The sequence below is a fragment of the Numenius arquata genome, chromosome 17 (genome assembly GCF_964106895.1).
Source record: "Numenius arquata chromosome 17, bNumArq3.hap1.1, whole genome shotgun sequence".
Lineage (NCBI taxonomy): Eukaryota > Metazoa > Chordata > Aves > Charadriiformes > Scolopacidae > Numenius > Numenius arquata.
In genome coordinates this window covers 11,548,488-11,568,514 of record NC_133592.1, presented here as the reverse complement: position 1 = coordinate 11,568,514, position 20,027 = coordinate 11,548,488, and the positions used below count along the sequence as shown (strand labels likewise).

Genomic DNA, 20,027 nt, shown 5'->3' with positions numbered 1-20,027 from the left:
CTCCGGTGTCAGGAATCTCACTTTCTCACGGCCGGCAAACCGCTCTCGGGCCGCTCTTCTCGCCCTTAGCACGTTGGTGGCTGCTTCTCCTGCTCTGCCAGCGTTTGGTGGGGACGTGAGGTTGGGCCTCACCACGTCAGCCAGAAGAATTCAGATCGCAAAGCACGGAGAGAGCAGGCTCCATCCCGCTGGTTGGACGTGTCCGGAGGATTTTGCTCTCCCCTTTGCTTTCCCGTCGTGTGTTCATTGGGGATTGTTCCTGAGAAATAATCCGGAACTGCACTGAAATTTTCTGGGCTGAAATTTGATAATTAAGCAAATATAGCATGTCTTTGTCTTGGGCAAGCACCATAAGGTAAACAGGAAGGAATGAGGGATTAAGATGTCTCTGCTCTAAAGGAAGGTGACAAGCCCAGAGCCGTGACACCTTCGTGCCGAGCCGAGAGGCCCAGCTGTGGGTTGGCATTGCACAGATGCATTGTTCGGGGCTGAAGAGCAAATAAAAGCAAAGGGAAAAGAAAACAAGCTATAAAATTCTCGGCAAAGCACAGAGCCCCAGCAACTGCCTCTTGATGTTCCCGTGACAGCTCGGGGGAGAGGCAGGCGAGGGGTCGAGCTTTTGAAGTCCCGAAGTCATCCCTTTGCAAAGGCCCCCTGTTAAAATAGTCCCCGTGTTGACATTAGGCTGCATATGGTGGAGAAATTGGACATCTCCCGGCAGGTTCAGACACAGCTCGAGCAATCAAAGCAGAGAGGGACTTTTTGGTATTTGACTGACTGGGCGTCGGGCCGGCCCTGTCCCAGCAGTGGGACGGGAGATGCGGAGGTGAAGGTGAGGTTTCACTGGAACGTTCAGGGCTGCAGATCCATAACAGAGCCACCTTCTCTCACGGGAAGGAAAACCAGGGAAAAAGCCAGCTACTGTCTTGAAACAGTATTTGGAGCTCAAACACACATATGTGTTGGGACTGGTGAAAGCGGGAATACAGGGAAGGTTGGGAAGGTGATGCTGGAAACCCCCTTTCGCCCCGGGGCAGAGAGAGGGGGCTCCCGGGGTGCTGGGAAGTGGGGGTTTCGCAGCGGTTTGTACCGAGCAGTAGCACGATGTGAAGCACCAGAGTGGGAGGGCAGATGAGAAGGGAGATGAGCAGAGCTCGCGTGGGGCAAGGCGCTTGTGATAAAGCTGGAGGAGCAGCTGGAGGGGTGTCCATTGCCAATTCCTAACCACGGATGTTCTCCCTGCCTTCGCACCCCACTTGCCCCCAGCTTTTAATTCACCTTTAGAGTGGGGAGAGGCAAAAAGGCATATCTGTTACAAGTCGCCGTGTGAAACAAGGTCTCTGTGACCCCAGTCTCCCCTCCAAAAACCTAGACTCCCCACTTGGGGACCTGGCACTGGCCAAGGAGGGATGTGGATCTGCAGTTGGCTTTCTTTTGACAGAGGTGCCACCAGAACATCCTCTCCTGTGCCACCCCCGCTGTGGCAGGACCTGCAGGGTGCCCAGCCCCATGCATAGGGTCTCCCCCAGGGTTGGCACCTCCAGACACTGACGGTCTCCCCTCTTTGCCCCTCACAGCCTGCAACTGCAACCTCCATGCCCGGCGGTGCCGCTTCAACATGGAGCTCTACAAGCTGTCGGGGCGCAAGAGCGGCGGCGTCTGCCTCAACTGCCGACACAACACGGCGGGGCGGCACTGCCACTACTGCAAGGAGGGCTTCTACCGGGACCTCAGCAAGCCCATCTCCCACCGCAAGGCCTGCAAAGGTATCGGGTCGGGGGTGGGATGGTCGGGACCCCATGGCTCCTTCTCCTCCAACCCCCCCTCCTGGACTTCTTCCACAGCTCGTGCTCTTGCCAAACTCCTCCTGCTCCTCCTTCTCCCAAACCAAACCCTTGAGATGACTTTTTTTGCCCCCACGTTCCCTGCCATCACCTCTCCCTGGTCTCCCCAGCCTCCTGGTGACGACAAATCCGAGGAAATATAATAAAGTCCTCACTGTTGAGGATGACTTTAAATTATTTCAGGTTTTATCACTTATAAATCGTGCTTCATCTGCTCGGATAACCACAGCTAACTTGGTCATCGCATCTGTAAGGGCAGAGCTGCACCATACCCCAAGTATGAGTTTAGATGTAGCATCTGTAAATCGGCCTCCTCCGAACGCCCATCCCCTGCTCCCACCCTCCACCCTCGCCCCAGCACCACCGGGGCAGCTCTTAACCCACCCACAAAACATCTCACTCCTCGGGACGAGGCGAGAACAGTAAAACAGGAGACAAATTTTATTTTGAGCTCGGTAAACGGAGTTTTTTGAGGTTTCTTCTCTTGCAGTGGATGTGAAGGTGAGCAGGGCTTCAGCTGGGGTGGGAGCAGCAATACGAGCAAATCCTGCAAATTAACTTTTTTAACTCTCAGCTGCCTGCTGGAAGAGATATAAATCCTGAACCTGAGACCCAGCTAAAGGAATCAAGCATTCAAAAGCCAGATTAGAAGATGCCGGGGTTTCCTGCAGAAAGCTTCAGCTCTTTTCTCTCTAAAGGCTCGTTTCAACAAGAACCGGAAAGCTTTTTGGCCCGAGCTGGGTATTTTTGGCTGGAAAGCTTTGGGTCTTCAGCGTTTTCAATTTTTTAATGAAAACGCTTCTTCATATTTTTTTTTTTCCACTGCAAACAGACATGCTTTGCCAATGCAGAAAAAGAAATCGCTTCTATAGACAGCCCTACTCCCCCTTTTTTCACCTTGTAAAAACTATTTCAACGGGACATTTTCAACCCGCCCTGCGCTGGGGCTGCTAACAAGCTACAGCTTCAGTCCAAGGGCAGGCTGGCGGGATGGGAACCCAACCCCTGGCTCTGGGGGATGGAAGGAGCTGTTGTTTTGGGGTCCGAGCAGCCAGAAGGCAGGGGTGCAGGGGGGGGCTGAGTCACTTCCACACCACACCCAGCACCCTGCATCCCGGCCGGACCCCCTGCGCCAGCAGCGAGCCACCGGCAGTGCCTTGTCCCCAGCAAGATCTGCCTGCCCAGCAGATCTGTGGTGTAATAAAGTTCATATTTCTGCTTTCACGGCCGTGTCATAGCCAAAGTAACAGTGCGTTAGGTTGAGGCAAACAAAGGGAAATTGTGAAGGCATGGGCTCTCCTCGAGTGGGGCTGGGCAGCAGCGCCCAGAGCCTGGTCCTCATTTCCCTTCGTGCTCCCCAGAAAGGGTTTTGGGGTGCAGTGATGCAGGTGGGCATCCCTCACCCCTGGGCAGCAGTATCCAGAGCCTGGTCCTTATTTCCCTTCCTGTTCCCCGGAAAGGGTTTTGGGGGTGCTGGAGAGGTGGAGGGAATTCCCACCCCTCTCCCAGCACAGTTAACTCCTTCCCATGGCTCTGGTTTACCCCAGCTGCTCCCCCCCAGCATGGGGGCTCCCCCCAAACCATGGGGATGTAGTGGGATTTGGGGGAGAGAGCACTTTTTCCCAGACATGGAGTCACTCTGCATCTATAGGGATCCCAGTCCTCCAGGATCAGCACAGGGAGCACAGAGCAGGGAGGGGATGCTCGGCTGGAGGCCAGGGTGGGTCCCTTCTCCATCCCCAGCTTTTCCATCCCAGGAAAATGCAGTCCCTGTCCTGGGTTGGCAGCCATGTTCTGCTCTTAACCCTCTTTGTCCCATTGACCCCATCATTTCCCAGGACCTTCCTCACTCCTGCTTTTCTCAGCTCTCTTCCCCCTCTCCTGCCCATTTATCCTTGCTGTCCCATGGCCCCTTGCTCTTGCTAACCTTTCTGGGGCTGACAGCACCGTGATCTTACCCAAAAAAGCACAGCTTGGTGGCAGGTGGTACCTCAAGGTGGGGAAAACTCAGAGCCGTGTTCTGCCTCAGTTTCCCCAACTCAGCACCAAGGAAGACATTCGCTGGCCTTGGTGAGGCACTTTGCAGTGTTTTAAGGCAGAATTTCCCAGTCGCTGGGTCATTCACCCTATTAAATACTCTTTGCAATTGTCCTTTTCTCATCCCCCTGCGTTTTCGAACCAACCGCTCCTGCTCTTGAAATTTGAGATCGCCAAATTTAAATACTTCTCTCACCCCCCATGGTTTATAACAAAAATGCGGCTATTGGAGCTAACAGATACAAAGGTATGTAATAAATATGCTGATGCATGAGCAGCTCCCCGACTTGCAGGCTATTAGCACAATTTCACAGTAGTTGGAATGGTTTATTGTTGGCGTAATCCATCGTCCTATACAAAGCGGGTGAAATGAAGTTTCCTACAGCAAAGGCATTCCTTTGAAATCTCGTTTTCCTGAGCTCTGTTATGACACAGGGGATTTTATGTTCCCTCTATTTTTCTTCCCTGATTCAAGGACTGTTCTAAAAACCATTGTTGAAAAAAGGCATTTTTTAAAAAACAAACCCTATCATCTAACAACTTCCGCCATTTCTCCATTGATAACAATATTAATTTATCATCTCACCAAGCCATCTGCCGATGGGCAAAGCTCTCCCAGAGTCTCATCCCCACCGAATGTGTTTAGAATTAAGGAATTAACCATCCTGTAGCATCTGCCATCTCCCTCACCACTGCCTGATGTCTCATCTCACCCAGCAGATTGTGTTTTCTCTGTAAGACTTGATTCTTTCAACCATCGCATTGCTCCATTCATGTCCTACACCTAACGTGTTTTAAAAAAATGCGTATAATAGAGCCCCGGTGCCCATCGAGAGCTGCCAAGGGAGCGTGCAGCACACTTAACCACCCTGGCAAGCGCGCGTGAGCTCGGGCGAACTCACGGCAAATGTGCCATGAAAGAGCTGCTGAGATTTTTGTATTAATCCAACTTCATTAATTCAGCCTAACAGACACATCCAGCTAAACTGCCTTTCCTCTCACTCGCGTTTCTCATTCCTCACTCCATCCCCTGCCCTGGGTTATGTACCGCCATTCATGACGCATCTAGTGTCAGAAGATTATAGAGTCACGAGTTGGACTATTTTAAATGGTTGGTTTTGGTGTTTATGCAAAAATATCACATTGCAGAAATGTTTGCAAAATGTCTACTTTGTTCTAACTTGGAGAAAAAAGAAAATGCCCCAAACTTTTACACGTTTTGAGGGGCACGGTGTGAGGCTCAGGCAGCAAGAGGTGAGCAGAAAGCGGAGCTGGGCAGTGTCCTGCCCAGGCTGAGAGCTCTTTGGTTTTCTAGTAGCCAAACCTATAATAACTTCTAATTAAAAGATGTTTTTTTTAATGATCTGAAGCTCTCTTAGCAGCACAGGTGAAGGCATAAGAAGTTGGGCTTTAAGGATGACTTTTGCTCTGATGGTTAAAAGCGATGCAGCCGTGCCACGTTCCCTGCCTGTGCATTCGCTTCCAGCTAATTTCTCCCAAAAACGATAAAAGCGAAAAAAAGTTGTGGGTGATCAGAGATGCCTTGTCGCAGAGCCCTGCAACAGGCAGAGCATGGCATGAAGTCTGCAGCCCACATGCAAGGGAATCGATGACAGATGGAGCAGGGCTGTTGCATGAAGCGGCAGGGCTGGGTGCGTGCCAGAGCCCGGGAGCCGAGGGACTGCGACGGCTGCGGGTGGGTGGCCAGGCAAGCCCAGGGCCACCGGTTACTCAAGCAAGGGCTTGGGCTCCCCCGGCATTTTGAGGTCAGACCGCACAAGCCATCTCTGCGCGGCCCCCAGTGGGGAGGCTGGGGCTGGAGGAGTCTGATGGTGGGGCTGGTCCTCCACTGTGGGGGATGGATGGGCTCATCCCAGTGGGCACTGGAGCAGGATGCCCTTTGCTCTGGCAGATATATCAAACCCCTGGTCCTGCGCGCACCCATGAGGTGTGTGGGCTGTCCCGAGAAACAACAAAAGCCCAGATACAAGAAATTTCCCATGTTCATCTTTTAAAACTCAGAACAAAGGAGAATTGTTCCTCTTTTCTCACTGGTTTTTGTGAGAGTGTGAAGAGGTCCCAAAGCGCTGAAGCCCTGCTTCCCATTCCTTCTGCTTTCCCTCTGCTCCAAATGGTGTTGCAAGTGAAATTCCACATCTGGGTCCTGCAAACCTCCGTCCGTTCCGCTCTGTCCTGGGCTGCCGTAAATCAGGGCCCTGGTGTTAGTTCTTTTGATTAAATTCACCCCTGATATTTGCCAGATTATTGGCACTAATGTAATTCTATTGGAACAGAGACGCTGCAGGATTTTATAGCCTGGCCGTAAAACAGTTCTGCACTTTGGGGAAAGGCTTTACACAGTTTTTGATGAAAAGATGACAAATGATACGTGTTACGAATGCACTTGTGCTGAGGCTGCCAGTGTAAACCCCTTGTGGAGGGGCAGGATTTGGCACCTGGAGAGGTCACATTCATTAGGACTCAATGTTTTGGTATAAAACGGGATCGCCTGCCTCCCCCATGCCTGTGCTGAGCCTGGCAGACTTTTCCATCTGCGTGGGAGGATTATTTAATGGCTTGTGCCAAAAAAAAAGCACTTCCAGCCTACCTGCCCATCCTGGCTTGTACCTGCAAAGGCCCAGGGCTTTGACATTTGCCTTTTGGAGACAGTTTGGGTTCAAACAGAGAGAGGGTGAGAACCGTCCCCGTGGGCTCAGCCTCCCATTCTTGATTTCATGGGTGTAGATGCAGGTTTTCTTCCCACCCAGGTGCAGGCATTTAGTGGGCGAGACAACTAACGCAGCTGAGCCCCTTTGGCTCCCTGTGCTGCCTGGAGAGGAGAGCAGAGCCCCCAGTGACAGGGGCAGCGGGACGAGTCCCCCGTCTCTCTCCACCGACTATAGAGGGAGCTGCGTGACCAGCTTAGAGCAGAGAGTTCATTTCCACAAGGCTGAAGACAGGGGAGATGTAACCTCTTCCTGCTGCCTGGACCCCCACTGAGAAGTTGGGGTGCAGGGGGCAGCTGGGGCAAAGTCCGGGTTAGACGGCAGAGGCTGAGAACAGGCTCACTGCCACCAGCGTACTGGTGTCCCACAGTCCATGTCTCAGTGTAGGACAGGAAGATCAGCTTGTCCATGGTGCACCTCTGCAGGTTTTGGTTGTGGTCAGCATCCCTCCAGCCTCAGAGATGTCCCCTGCCACCACGGTCACCAGTCCACAGCTAGGTGGGGTGTAGGCAAACTTCCAACTAACGCATTCCAAAGACATTGGTATAGCCTGGCTGAAGCCCCTACACCAGCGCTCCCTGGGACAACAGGGCCAGCAGTGGTGGCCCATGGCAGGGCTTCTGTCCCCAGCCTTTCCTTGTCTGCAGTGAGTACCAGCTCCCACAGGCTCCTGCCCATCACTGCAGGGACCCCATCACTGCAGGAGATCAACCCTTGGTGTCCACCTTAGGAGGAGGTGAAGTGCATCCTAAGAGAGATGCTCCTCTCCCCAGAACAACCTCATTTTGACGCACATCTCAAGTCCAGCTCATTTGTGGTTTCACAAGACAAAGTCCAAGACAATACTTTCTATGAATTCCCATCAGGGAGTGGTCCTTAATTATCAAACTTCCTTCTCTTCCTTTTCTCCTTTTCTACCTCTTTGAAGACCAGCTGGAGCTACCCTTTAGATGAGAGATGTGCCAACTCATAGTGCTGGCAGGGCTTGGATCAAGTTCTTGTGTCAAGGCTTGGTCACCTCTGAGAAATCACATAACTGGAGAAAGTCCAGACTTGCAAGGTATTGATCTTCCAAACACAGACTTTGTTTTCTCCATAGGGCATGTTCTTCCACTACTGTGAGAACAATTTTCTATCTGTATGGCATTTGTTAGGGGCTATGCCTCAGTCACCTCCTTCCCCAAGGCCCCATAATTGTTTATATCCATATTATTCCAAGTGCTGAGCACTGATTTATAGATTCTACATCTAAAATTTGTCATAAGCAACCCCCAGGCTGGTTGCAGAAAATTTACGGAAATGCAGCTTTAAGCTGTCCCACGCACACGTGTCCTGAGGCAGCACAGGATGCTTGAGTGCCACTGCCACCAAGTGCCACCCCTTCCATGGCACCTCCAGGTCCCAGGGCAAAGCTGCACCATTCACTTGGGTTGGAAGGGTCCCAAAGCAAAGAAGGGACTTGATTATTACAGAAACTCTTAAACTGTTTTGGATTTATAGTGTGAAAACATGGAAAAGGAGTGATTTTTTTATCTTAACAAAGACTTGAGCTCAAGGCAAGATGACTACCTGGCCATGACAGCTTTTAAACATCCATGATTTTAATGACATATGAGCTGCTACGTCAAATTAAGCAGCTGCTTCTGTGCAAGCAGGAGCGGGAAGAGTTTGCTGCATGGCAGCAGTGGAATATTCTGTGGAAAACCCAGCGATTGAGACACTTTCTAATTGTTTCAAGCCAGATGGGGCTTCCAGTTTCATGTTTGTAGTAACTGGTGATCTGAAACGATCATACTTTTTACTCCTTCATGTATTTGCCCCTAGAAGTGCACCAGTATTGGGGCTGGCTCTCCATTTTGGTGCAAATTAAGTGGGACCAGGGTAAAATCCTGCTGTTTGGTCTTCCCAGAAACTCATCGCTGAGTTTCTCCTCTCTCTGGCTTATGATCAGGGCTACCTTCTGCAACACAGCAGCATTTAAACAAATATTATCTTTCATTTCTAAAATAGCTTTCAGGTATTTTAGGCAGCCTGGGATCAAAATCTGGATGCTCAGAGAGAGCACAGAGGATGGTAGGAGACCCCGCTAGGGGCTGGCAGAGCACCAAGGGGCATCACCCGTAGGCAAGGAGGCTCTGCCATCGACATCCCAGATGAAGTGCACACAGGGATCTCTGCTCTGCCACAGTCTCCAGAAATTGGCTTAGAAGGTCATAATCAAAAAAGAAGATTAAAAAAAGGAAAGGGAAAAAAGAAGAAAACGATAGAGGTTTGTCTGTGCCTGGTGATAAGATCAGAGCAAAATCACCTCCATGCCAAAAATTTCCATAAGCCACAGCTGTCTTCAAGCTCCAGGAAAGTCAATAATTTCACATATTGCTCCCACCCAAGCACATTTTCTTCACGATGAGACTCCAGGGGCCACTGGGCTGGGCAGAGCCTGGGCACCCCGGTCCCAAAGCAGTGCCCAGCAAGGGGGGGCTGCTTCTCAGCCTGAGCCCCCCGTTCTCCTCCAAAAAGCCACATTGGCACCTTCAGAGCCCTTTTCGGCAAAGTTCTTCTATGAGCATCTTTTGGACTTTGCCAAATTGGTAGAGACTAAGTCGCATTTAAAGGCAAATTTGAAACAGACCAGGTTTAGGGAAGGGGAGGTGCAGAAAGGGATTTTGATGTATCTTCAAATGGGCTGGGAAGGCATCTGGATGCAAGCAAGGCAGCATCTCACTGGGCAGGGGTCTGACCTGCAGCACAAACCCTAGAGCATGGCTCTGCCATGTCCTCCTGGTGTCCCCAGCCCAGCCGAGGGCACCCGTCCCACGGGAGATGCGCCCAGGGCTCCTGTGATGCCCCATGTGTTCCACTTCCATGGATGCTTCTCCCACAAAAGCACCCACCAGTTGTTTCTTCCACCCAAATAAGTAGAATCAGGACCCAAAGCATCATCTCCCGGGAGAAGAACACTGAGTGACCTGGTTTGGAGACGCGACAGGAGACCTTCATCACTTTTAGCATAAGAGGGAAGAACGGTCCCATGAATGGATGAGCTGAAAAAGCATGAAAAAAGCCTCCAGAACGGGTAAAAGCCATGGCAGAAAATGCCAATTCTGTGTGGGACTCACAGAGGTTGGGGCGAGCTGCTTTGCTGACTTTGGGGAACTGAGACATGTAATGGATGCTCAGCCAAAGATCCTCCGAAGGACCTTGAGCTCTCCATTGCAGCCTAGAAACCTTTCCCCCAGCCCCTCAGAGGGGAGATACAGCTCACGGCTGAGTCCCAAATCTGTGTCAGACATTTGGATGTTCTAGCTTATTAGGAAAATTTAGACAGTGTCGATTCCCTGACAGGAGCTCTGCATGTCTGAAAAATCACACCCTTGCAATGATGGTGCCTGAGAGGAGTTTTATTGGCTGAATTTGGGCCCGACCACCTTCAAAACTGTGGTTTGGTTTTGGTTTTGCAGCAGAAATACATCCATAAGCAATCCCAAAGGGCAGGTTTGGACTGTGGTTTTTCAGCAGCAGCAGGGTGTGACACAATAGAGGGGAATTTGCACCCCATTAGAAAAAAAAAAGACTAAAACCCAGCTCTCCATCACAAGACTAAGAACAGAAGTTGCTAAATTCATTTGCGTAGCCAGACTTTTGCATATCTCTGAGGCAGAGGAAAGAAAAAGAATAATTTGCCTTCTCAGTAAATATTTTCAAACTGTCGAGATAATTCTGTGCTTTAGTTCTCAAGCGTGAAGAACCCTCCAGGCTCTCAGGTCCTGAACATTAAAATAAAGTTCAGTCCCCTTCACCCCCGTGCCCTCTTCTGATTTTAAATGTACTAAAACGAAAAGACTTTTTTCTCAAAGAAAAAGATGTATTTTCCATTTCAACGTGCACTTCTCAGAGCACCACAAGTCAGTGGCTTGGATTTGTGCCCCTGGAGCTCTCTACCATTTTTTCACGGGCACTTGGGGTCCTGGGGGGGTGTGTCTCCCCACTGTGGATCCTTTAGTGTCTGATAAGGGATCCCCATCCGCTGAGCTTTTTCTAGGGTTTCTCTCCCATCTACCCAACTGCCTCATTTTGTGGAGCTTGTGGCAACCTCATTATCTCCGAGACTTCTGCTGCACTGCCAGATTTGATTGAAATATTATTAGTGGGAGAATATGCTTGTAGGAACCTCATTTCCTCAGGAGCCAGGCTAAAAACGCATCAGAAGGAGAAAATGTTTGCCTTTTTTTTCCCTTCAAGCAAAGTATTTTCCAACCCACTCTTTCTCATGTGCTGTCTCCTATGAGAGCAGGTTGAGCTTTATTTTGCTTTAGAGCTGTGAGGACACTGTACCCAGGGACTGTGCCCCATTCAGCCTGGCCAGAGCTGCCCTTCGCAGTCTTTCTTGTCATTTTTTGACGGAAAAATAAAAGGGGTGACATCCTGCAGGACAAAACCCTAGTCCTGCTGGCAAAGCAGGGAGAAGGAGGCACCAGAGCCTCGTCCCTGGGTGTCTCAGCATCCCCACCTCTCTCCCTACTGGCTTCTCCGGCTCCGCTGCAACCACCCGAAAGGTGGAGCTGCGAGGCGACGGGGGAAATTTTTAACAATTTTTTAACAAGAGGATTTTTGAGCATTTTGGAAAGTGCTGCCATAATTGTCTTATTGTCTGTATCACTAATGCCTGCCCATAGTGCGCCTGCCCAAAAAGTGGATTTATTACCGTGGTTCAAAGCCCCCTCCGGATTAGCGGCGACTCTTGCTCAGTGGAGGCTTTGTGGGCCCAGTCTGTTACTTGTTATGGAGAAGACAAAGACAAGGTCTAATCTGTGAAATTTGGCCCAAACTACAGGGCACCAAAGCCCTTGGCTTCCCTGAGTGCCAGTTTAGGAGGAAGAAATGGGAGACCCCTGAGAAGCGGCACAGGAGGAGGAACACTGTGAAACACCAAGAGATTATTTGGCTTTGCCCGATAAAAGGGGGAATTCATTTTCTGCTGGCAAGAAACTTTTAAATCTCCAGGAGAATGTGCTGAGGGTCATTGTGCATGAACATGATCCTTTGGAGAACTAAATCCAGTTCACAATATCACAGACAAGCTGACGATCTCATTGCAAAGCAGTTAACAGTTAATATTTAAAGCCATTATTAGTATTCAGAGTTAACCCAGAGAGGTTTCAATCTGTTTCTGGTTAGAAAACTAGCTGAAGCCAGACTGGGTGGGTGCTCAATTAAATACCACAGTTTCTCTTCCCCGTGACATAAATCTGTGGGATTTGCAGAATGTGCCTCCCGTGGTGGAGATGCTCTGTCATTCAGCATGGTCATAGAATCATAGAATGGTTTGGGTTAGAAGGGACCTTAAAGATCATCCACTCCCACCCCCTACCCTGGGCAGGGACACCTCCCACCAGACCAGGTTGCTCAAAGCCTCATCCAACCTGGTCTTGTCCCTAGAGCCAGCAGAAACCTCTCTGCACCACTCAGGTGCACAGATGTCAGGTCAGAACTCTCCTCACCCACGGACAAATAACCAGGGTAGGTCTCCAAAGGAAGGAGCACTTCTTGGTGTTGAATTGTTTCTCCAAAGGCAGGAGCCAAAGCAAACCTGCTAAAAAAAGCCTGCCCAGGTCATGGTCTTTGGGACAGATCCAAGGCTGGGGTCACCTTCGAGATGGATTACAGCCACGGGGGGACAACTGGGCTGGCCCCAGTTTCCCACACTGTGCGTTCCCCAGCCAGATGTGTTCACTGGAACCAGGATTTAAAGTACCCGAGTCACCAAAGAGAGGGGATCAGGAAAAAGAATAACTACAACTACAGAAAAGTTTGCCTAAGTAACAATATCTGAATCATGCCTCTAAATACTAAAACATAAGACTAAATGAAATATGTTCACTGCATCAGGGTGATGTGGGCTGTTGTTGAAGCAACAGGCAAATTTAAATTGAGTTGTTTTGACATTTTGCTGTTTAAAATATTGTCGGAATCAAAGCATCTACACACCAAGCTTGATTTTGGTGCATATTTTTTTTCCAGTAGAAAACTTCTGTAGCTACATTTTTTACTCCTGTTGGAATCTTTGGAGGAAAGAAGGAAAGCAACCAAAGGGAGGTAATTTTGGCCACGATTCTGGAAAAGCATTTGAAAGCATGGTTAAATATAAATGCGTACCTGAGGCACACTAGCTATGTGGGACTTATACTTAAAACTGAGCATGATTTCTTTCTTCGGGAACCTTCATCAATGACTATTGCAAATTAAGGTGGTTTTTTGATTGCTGTTTTGCTGCTTAGTGCACGGCGTAAGGTAAAGTGGTTGCACTTTGGGCTTTTAAATCTGGAAGCCCCGCAACCTGCGTTATCACTGCAGATACAGGAGATTTGGGCACCCCAAGAAATCAACCCTTTCTCTGTTGTTCAGTCAAATGGCTTTTTCATCCATCTGAAAACCTTCCCCAGGAAAGAGCTTCCCCCCAAACCAGGAAGATGCTAATTCTCCAAAAATGCAGGTCCTTTCAGGTACCTTCTCAAAAACAGTCACACTTGAAGAGAGCTAAGCCTGGAGATTTATCCCTCTGTTTACCTTTCAACACACGTGTGTGGGGGGATAGATTAGCAGCTGGGAATGCCTCCCACCAAAATTCAGGCATGGAAAAATATTTGCATTTTTGTCATGCTATTTATCAGCCTTCGGTGGGCCAGAGATGTCCCAGCAAGTTCAACCACTTTCCCGGGGTATTTTTCACCCTTTCTTGCGTGGTCCTAAGATTTGCTTTCAGGTATTTCTCAGCCCCAAACCGGCCAAGTCTCAGCCTGAAGCCCAGAAATGCAGTGTGGCCCCGCGCTCGAGCAGACCATGGTCTGCCTCAGCAGATTCGTACATAGAATAGTGGCTTGTCTTGGAAAGCTTCAGAGAGAGATATAAAACTCTATGACAGACAGTTTTGCAACGGCATGCCCCCAGGGGAAATCTCTTCCGAACTGCAGGCAGTTAGTAGCTGGCTTGGAGTGCTTATATCCGTATATATATTAATCCCAGCTAATGTAACTACAGATGTTCTCATTCACAGGCCTATCTAATCCTGTTGGGCCTTTGCCATGGTGTCTCGTAGCATGAGTTCTACGAGTTAATTACGTGCGGTGCAAAGAAGCGTTTCCTTTTATCGCTGAAAAAGGTTGCCTTTTGAAGGCGCTGAATGTCCCTTTGTCCCTCTGTTTTAAGGAGCAGTGGAGAGGAGCACCTGTCTGACCTTCCCGGTGCTCCGCATTACTTGGCACCCCTCCACCGTCTCTTGGCAAAGGCGTCTCTAATCTTTTCCTCAGATGGGTGCCTCTCCATGCCTTTCACTCCGGTTTCCCAGCTGAGGACGTCCTATTGATTTCTATGGTGTCATGATATTACATCGAGTGATACTCTCTACCTCCCTTTTCATAACACAACCTACTATCTTGTTGCTCTTCTGAGCTCCGTTGCAATCAGCCAGATGTTTCATTGACTCCTAGATCTTTTCCTGGAGTGGTTGCCGTTAATTGGGACCCTTCAGCCTGTATGAACCATCCTGTTCCCCCCTTCCAATTACGCATCCTTCCGCGCACTGGTTTTTGTCTGCCACCTCCTCATCCACTTTGGGTCGCTCTCACAGAAGACCCACATGGTCTCCTCACATCTGGAGTAGCCAAGCTGAAGGTGGCCATCTAGACATGCCGTTAGCTCACTGCTTTCCAGGTCCTGGCTATTATATAGGGAAAAATCACCTTTTGGGGGCAGAGGCACCCCCATTGCTACCTTCATTCCCCATTAAAGCCTCACCATATACTCCTGTTCCTTGTGTTCTCCTCCCCAGCCAGCTTTTTCAGGAGGAAATAACTTTGTTTTGCACTACTAATTCCTGGTTGTCTCTGCCACAGACACTCATCAAAGATTTTTCTTAAAGACTTTCTGAAAGAACTAAATCCTCCCAGTTATTTCCCTTCCCCCTGGTGCTGTGTGAACTAACAGACTCAAGACACATCATTTTCTTGCACCAACATCATTCCTGGTTGCTCCTCTCACATCTCTCTCACTGCACCATTGCATCCTCCTCTGTGGGGTGACCCTTTTAAGCAGGGCATGAGGATACAAAGGATAAATTAGCTGTTATTCCCCCTTATTATCCCTAACGATGTCCCAGGCACCCTCCTTTCCTGATGAGTGAGGTTTTCTCAGCTCTGGTGCCAGCGAGGGGGCTGCTGATGCTCTGCATCGCTGTAGGTGACCTACAAATGCTCTCACCCAGGGAAGTCTGGGCATGAAGACATGTTTTGTGAATCAAAAGGTTCCTATCAGAAAGGCAGCGAGGATGCCAAAGGGGTGTTTGCACAATCACACCCCCATGGCGACTCTAGAGCAGACTCTTCCCTCAATTTGGGGTTACAACCCAAAGGAATTTGAACTGTGCTGGAAAACCCAGCATTAATCACCAGCAGCCCAGCTACTCCATGGCTGGGGAAGGAGAAGAGCCCAGAATCGCTGGCTGCAAGTGTTTGCACTGGCCAGGGAACTGCAAATTGCCTTTAATTGCTCCTAATTGCTGGCACTGGTTCAGTTCCTCCGGGACAGGGACGGCAAATGTACATCTGCAGACACTGCTCGGACCACCTCCTGCCTCCCCGCGCCAGGAGGGTCGAGTTGCTGCTGATTCGGAGAGTTTTCTGGAAGACTGAAAAGTCAAAGCGGGGTCAGGCGTTCAAGAAGCTGGAGTGGTGCTGCCCGAGGCCATTGTCCCCAACCCACAGGGTGCTGTGCTGACACAGAGCTGGGGACTGGCGGCAGGAGGCACATCCCTGCACCCGGAGAGGATTTACCCCAGGGGGTGTTGGAGAGAGCGACCAGCGATCACCTGGAGGTTTCTCCTGGTGAGGTCCTGGACCAAGGGCTGGTGATTCCCAGCTCCTCCGCCACTTGTCTACTCTGTACCCTTGGGCACATCACATGTGCCCATGGGGACACAGTAACCCCCGTGCTGCAGAGCCCTCCCAGAAGCCTGGCCTGGGAAGGGAGTAGACAACCTCAGATAGATATGGCTGTAAAAATAACCCCAGCAGCTTTGGACAAGCTGTGCCGAGGCATTACCTCATGAGGGAAGGAAGCAGCAACAGCAGCATCTCTATTTATTTATGTGGTGTCCAAAAGAGCGCTCTGTGCTCTGCAGCCCGTCCTCCAAAAGCCTGATTCTGTAAATCTTACTCATCACGAAGGGTTTTTTTCTTCCCTTTTTCCCTCTCTTTTTTTTTTTTTGTTTTCTCCCCCTTCTCTCATCCAAGCAGTCCCACTGAAATCAGTGCAATCCGTTCACATGGGGGAGGATTACTCACAGGATGGGGGTTTGCAGGCCATGCCTGAAACCAGCACACGCAGCCCCAGAGGGGACGCCTGAAACATGAGGCATGTTCCTCCCCATCCTCCTGCCCTTTGCCTCTTCTTGTGTAACCCTTCCCTGATTTGCTTATTTTCCTATTAACTCCTGCCTCTCTGCTCTTCTTTAACTCTCTTCCTTCTTCAGGCTCTTCCTTAATGCATTTTAATTTCCTCTCCCCCAGCAATATTGAAGTTGTCCCTTGGGGCCACAGCGAGCAGGTTTTCCCACCTCAACGTCGCTCATCACCAGCCACACTGATTTAATGTTAAAACCTACTTTTCCAGTAGGAATGGGGTTTGATACAAAAGCAATTTTTCTGCTACAGGCAGGTTTGCAAGTGGCTGGTTCCCAGAGGCAGCTCAAAGCAGGGGTGGGGGGGGAGAGTAGGACTTTTAATAAAAAAACCCAAATCAGAAGTGTTAGGGAAGGAGGAGAAAAGAAGCAAAAGCTTTGTTGTTGGTTTTCTTCACCCTCCCATATGAAAAATCATCAGTTTCTGGCAAGGCTCTGTCTCTTCCCATCCAGTGTTGGCGGAGCCAGGGGATGGCAGGGTTTGCTTTTGCTCTAGGGTGGGATGCCCTGTGCAGGGACAAGGGGACATCCCAGTGCAGGGGGGGCTCCAGGCACAATTAAAACCCCACTGGGAGGAGAACCAGCCTGGGACCTGCTGCCCAGTAACCACAAAGGTCAAACTGGGGACTGTTGGTACAGGGAGCAGGAGCAGGAGCAGGATGGTGCTGGGGCAGGTTGGAGGAAAGCTTCGGCCAAACACCAAAACTTAGAAACACAACACAACACAAACGAACGCAGGATGTGATGTGCCTTCCCCAAATGAGGTGTATTTAGGGTGTCTCAGAGACAGGGGGTGCAAGACAAACCAAGAAACATTGTAGGGTCCAGCACAAACCCTCATGGGAGGGTGATACGCTCAACTGGGGGGATTTGGGGGTATTCGAAAGCCAAGCCCAGCCACCGGGACCCATGGAGACGCTTGTGCTGGTCCTGACCCACAGACAGGTTTTGGCCAGTGGGGCAGGTTTTCCCCCAAACCCTCTTCCTGGCAGGCAGCTCCGCTGAGGGGCAGAAGGAGGGCAGGATCCCCAGGGAGGGTTTTGGCTGGCTCCTTCCCGAGGATGCTGCCCAAGAAAAGGAAAGCTTTCCTGTCTTTCCCTGCCACTGCTCAGCAGGGGCAGACCACAGTCTGGCACGGCGCTTGCAGCTCTTAGAAATCAGGGCTGTTAACAAATGTGCGAGGCCATAATCCTTTTGGAGCAGTGATGATAACAAGCCCCAATGCTTTTTTTCTTTTTTTTTCTTTTTTTTTTTTTTCTTTTTTTTTTTTCTTTTTTTTTTTTTTAACAAACAGCTGTGCCGGTAAGTCCCACTGTGGGAAATGAGATGGTGAATGATTTCAAGTGCAGTATTTACATCCCCTGCCAAACCCTTCACATCTGCCCGGCTCTGCCGTCAAGGCTCCATCCATCTGGCCAGGAACAGCAGGTCCTCCAGCCTGCCTGCATCCCACAAGGGCATTTCCTTCCTGCGCCCGCAGTGCCAGCTGCCAGGGATGCTGCTCAGCAGGGAAGGGCTGGAGCGAAAGCAAAAGCACTGAAAGGAGGGTGTTGGGTTGTGTTTTTTTTCCCTCTAGTGCACGTGAAATGAATTCCCAACATCTCTGAAAGCGATTGCTTCCTGCCTGAAAGGGTGATGAAATGCTCCTTGATTTTTTTCACCTCTTCCTTACAGCCCTGCTGCTGCTCCAGGGAGCCCAGGGAGGGTTGAAGCCGGCTGGGGTGGGTGCTGCAGCTCCCGGAGTCACTCTGGAGGTGCTGCCTTTCCTGCTCCCCTCCTCTTCAGCTCCTGCAAACCCTTCCTTGACCACAGCATCTGTGGGATGAGGTGGTTGCAGTGTCTATGGTTGGGTTTCCTTGAGCAGGGTCCTGCCTCCCTGGGTCTGCAGAGCAAAGAGCACTCCTTGCCCTAGGGGGGATGTTCTGGCTGTAGCCCCATCTTCGCAGCAGGACTGGCTGTGGTTGGAGCATCCCCTTTCTGCTGCCATCCCCTCTGAGCCCAAGTCATGGCCACACGCACCCCCTCTGCCACCTCTATTTCAGGTCAGTGCGGTTGCTGGCATTTGTTGGAGGGTCCAGCACCAGCTGTGGAGAAGGTGGATCCGGTGCCCCGAGAGCTGCCGGCAGCTCACCCCGCTCCACGCCGACCCCTCCTGTGCCCATTCCCCTTTCCCCCTGACCTTGTTGTGTGTTCCCCCCACAGAGTGCGATTGCCATCCCGTGGGCGCTGCCGGCCAAACCTGTAACCAAACCACAGGCCAATGTCCCTGTAAGGACGGCGTCACCGGCATCACGTGCAATCGATGTGCCAAAGGTTACCAGCAAAGTCGGTCTCCCATTGCCCCCTGCATAAGTAGGTGGATCGCTCTTTTGACATCTGTAGATTAGAGATATTAACCATCTAAACCCCTAGGAGCCGCTGCCCAGTTTGGGCGGCTACTAACCCCACCACATATGTGCCAATGGGCAGTGCTTGTGGGATGGAGCTGCCTGGGTACCCCTGCCAGCTGCACTGCCCGCTGTAGGGCATATAGTCCAAAATTCACCCCTGCCTTCCAAGTAACTCATCTGCCAAGTTGGGTAGGTTGTGTGAGTGCATCTACAGCCCAATTTGTTGGTAATTGGATTTTGCTCCACAGAGCCAAGGTGCCCCAAGAGCACATTTGCTTTGGGGCACCACATCAGGTCTGGATGCTAAGGTAAATCCTTTTTTTCTCCAAAATCAGGCTGTGCTGCACAGGCACAGAGCTCAAATTGGAGGTTTGATAGAGCTGCCATCACAGTAAAGCAGCTGATAGCCCCTGGATTGCTAAAAGGGATCTTACACTCACACAACTCACCCAGAAATGTGGCCTGGTTTACCATTTGCTTCTTTGGGTTTGGATTTTAGTTTGCTTTCCCAAGGCTGTTCCCATCCTCTGCTCTTCAAACAACAGCAGCAAGCACCAGGTATGGCTCCCAAAGTCTCTCCCATGCAGAATTTGGACTCAATGATCTTAAAGGTCCCTTCCAAGCGAAACGATTCTATGATTCTGTGATTTCCTCTGCAAACATCCCCATCCCCACGCAGTCCCTGTGAGCACTTGCTGCCCAGGCAGGGCAGGCTTCGGCTTCCCGCTGCTGCCTGATGCTTTTGCTGCTGTTGGCTCATTCCGTAGCTCGTGCACCTTGAGAAAGACATCTCCACTTGCCCCTAATGAAACCAAGCATCAAAATTATGGTGTGTGGAACAGGCTGGGAAGGAGGGGATGCTCCCCTCGAGGTTGACTCCCTGCTGCTAAAAGAGGGGGAGAAACCCAACGGGAAAAGAAAAGCAAAGGTTGAAAGAATCAAGTCTTTGCTAAGAACCCACAGTCCGTTCCCACACTGGTGCCTCGCAGCATCTGCCTCTCAGTATGGCCATTGCCAAGTTACGGGTCAGATACCCTTTCTCCACCTTCTCCTGCTAAAGAAAACATACATTCCAGGGTGGTTTTTGGTCACTTGAGATTCATTCTTCCCCATGTTGCAATGGGACAGCAAGAGCTCAAACCAGATGCTTGTTTCCCCAAGATGCTACAGTCATGGCTCCGGTATGCTTTGCAGCAAGTATGCGCAAAGGTTTATCATTAATTATTCCCCAGGGCCATGGTAAATCAGGGGGTAAATTGTTCCTTGCATCACCTCCCTTGGGATTCATTGCACTAAATAAAGACAGACAGAGAATTTCAAAACGATCCAAGCAGGCGTTTGGAGCTGGGCCGTGCTCACGCCAGCAGCTGAACCAGCCTGCCCAGGGCTTCCCTGCCCTTCCCCTGCAACCCAGCACTCGTGAGAGCCCCTCACCTCTCTGTCACAGCAAAACACCCTTTCCAAGGGGCCACAACTTTGGGTTAAGACGTTTTTTGAAGTAACGCTCTGGCCTGGCTACCAAGGCGCTGTGCAGTTGTTGGGAGTTCGATCTGCACGTACGATGCTAAAGCCATTA

The 20,027-nt window shown here is 50.5% G+C and overlaps 1 protein-coding gene across 1 annotated transcript in view; it reads left to right on the top strand.

Annotated features, from left to right (window-relative positions):
- NTN1 (netrin 1) overlaps positions 1–20,027 on the top strand; it is a 106,019-nt gene that overhangs the window by 54,481 nt on the left and 31,511 nt on the right. Inside the window, exons 2-3 of the mRNA XM_074160283.1 lie at positions 1,578–1,766; positions 18,264–18,413. Of these exons, the coding sequence (XP_074016384.1) occupies positions 1,578–1,766; positions 18,264–18,413 (339 nt within the window). The remainder of the gene's footprint in view (positions 1–1,577; positions 1,767–18,263; positions 18,414–20,027) is intronic.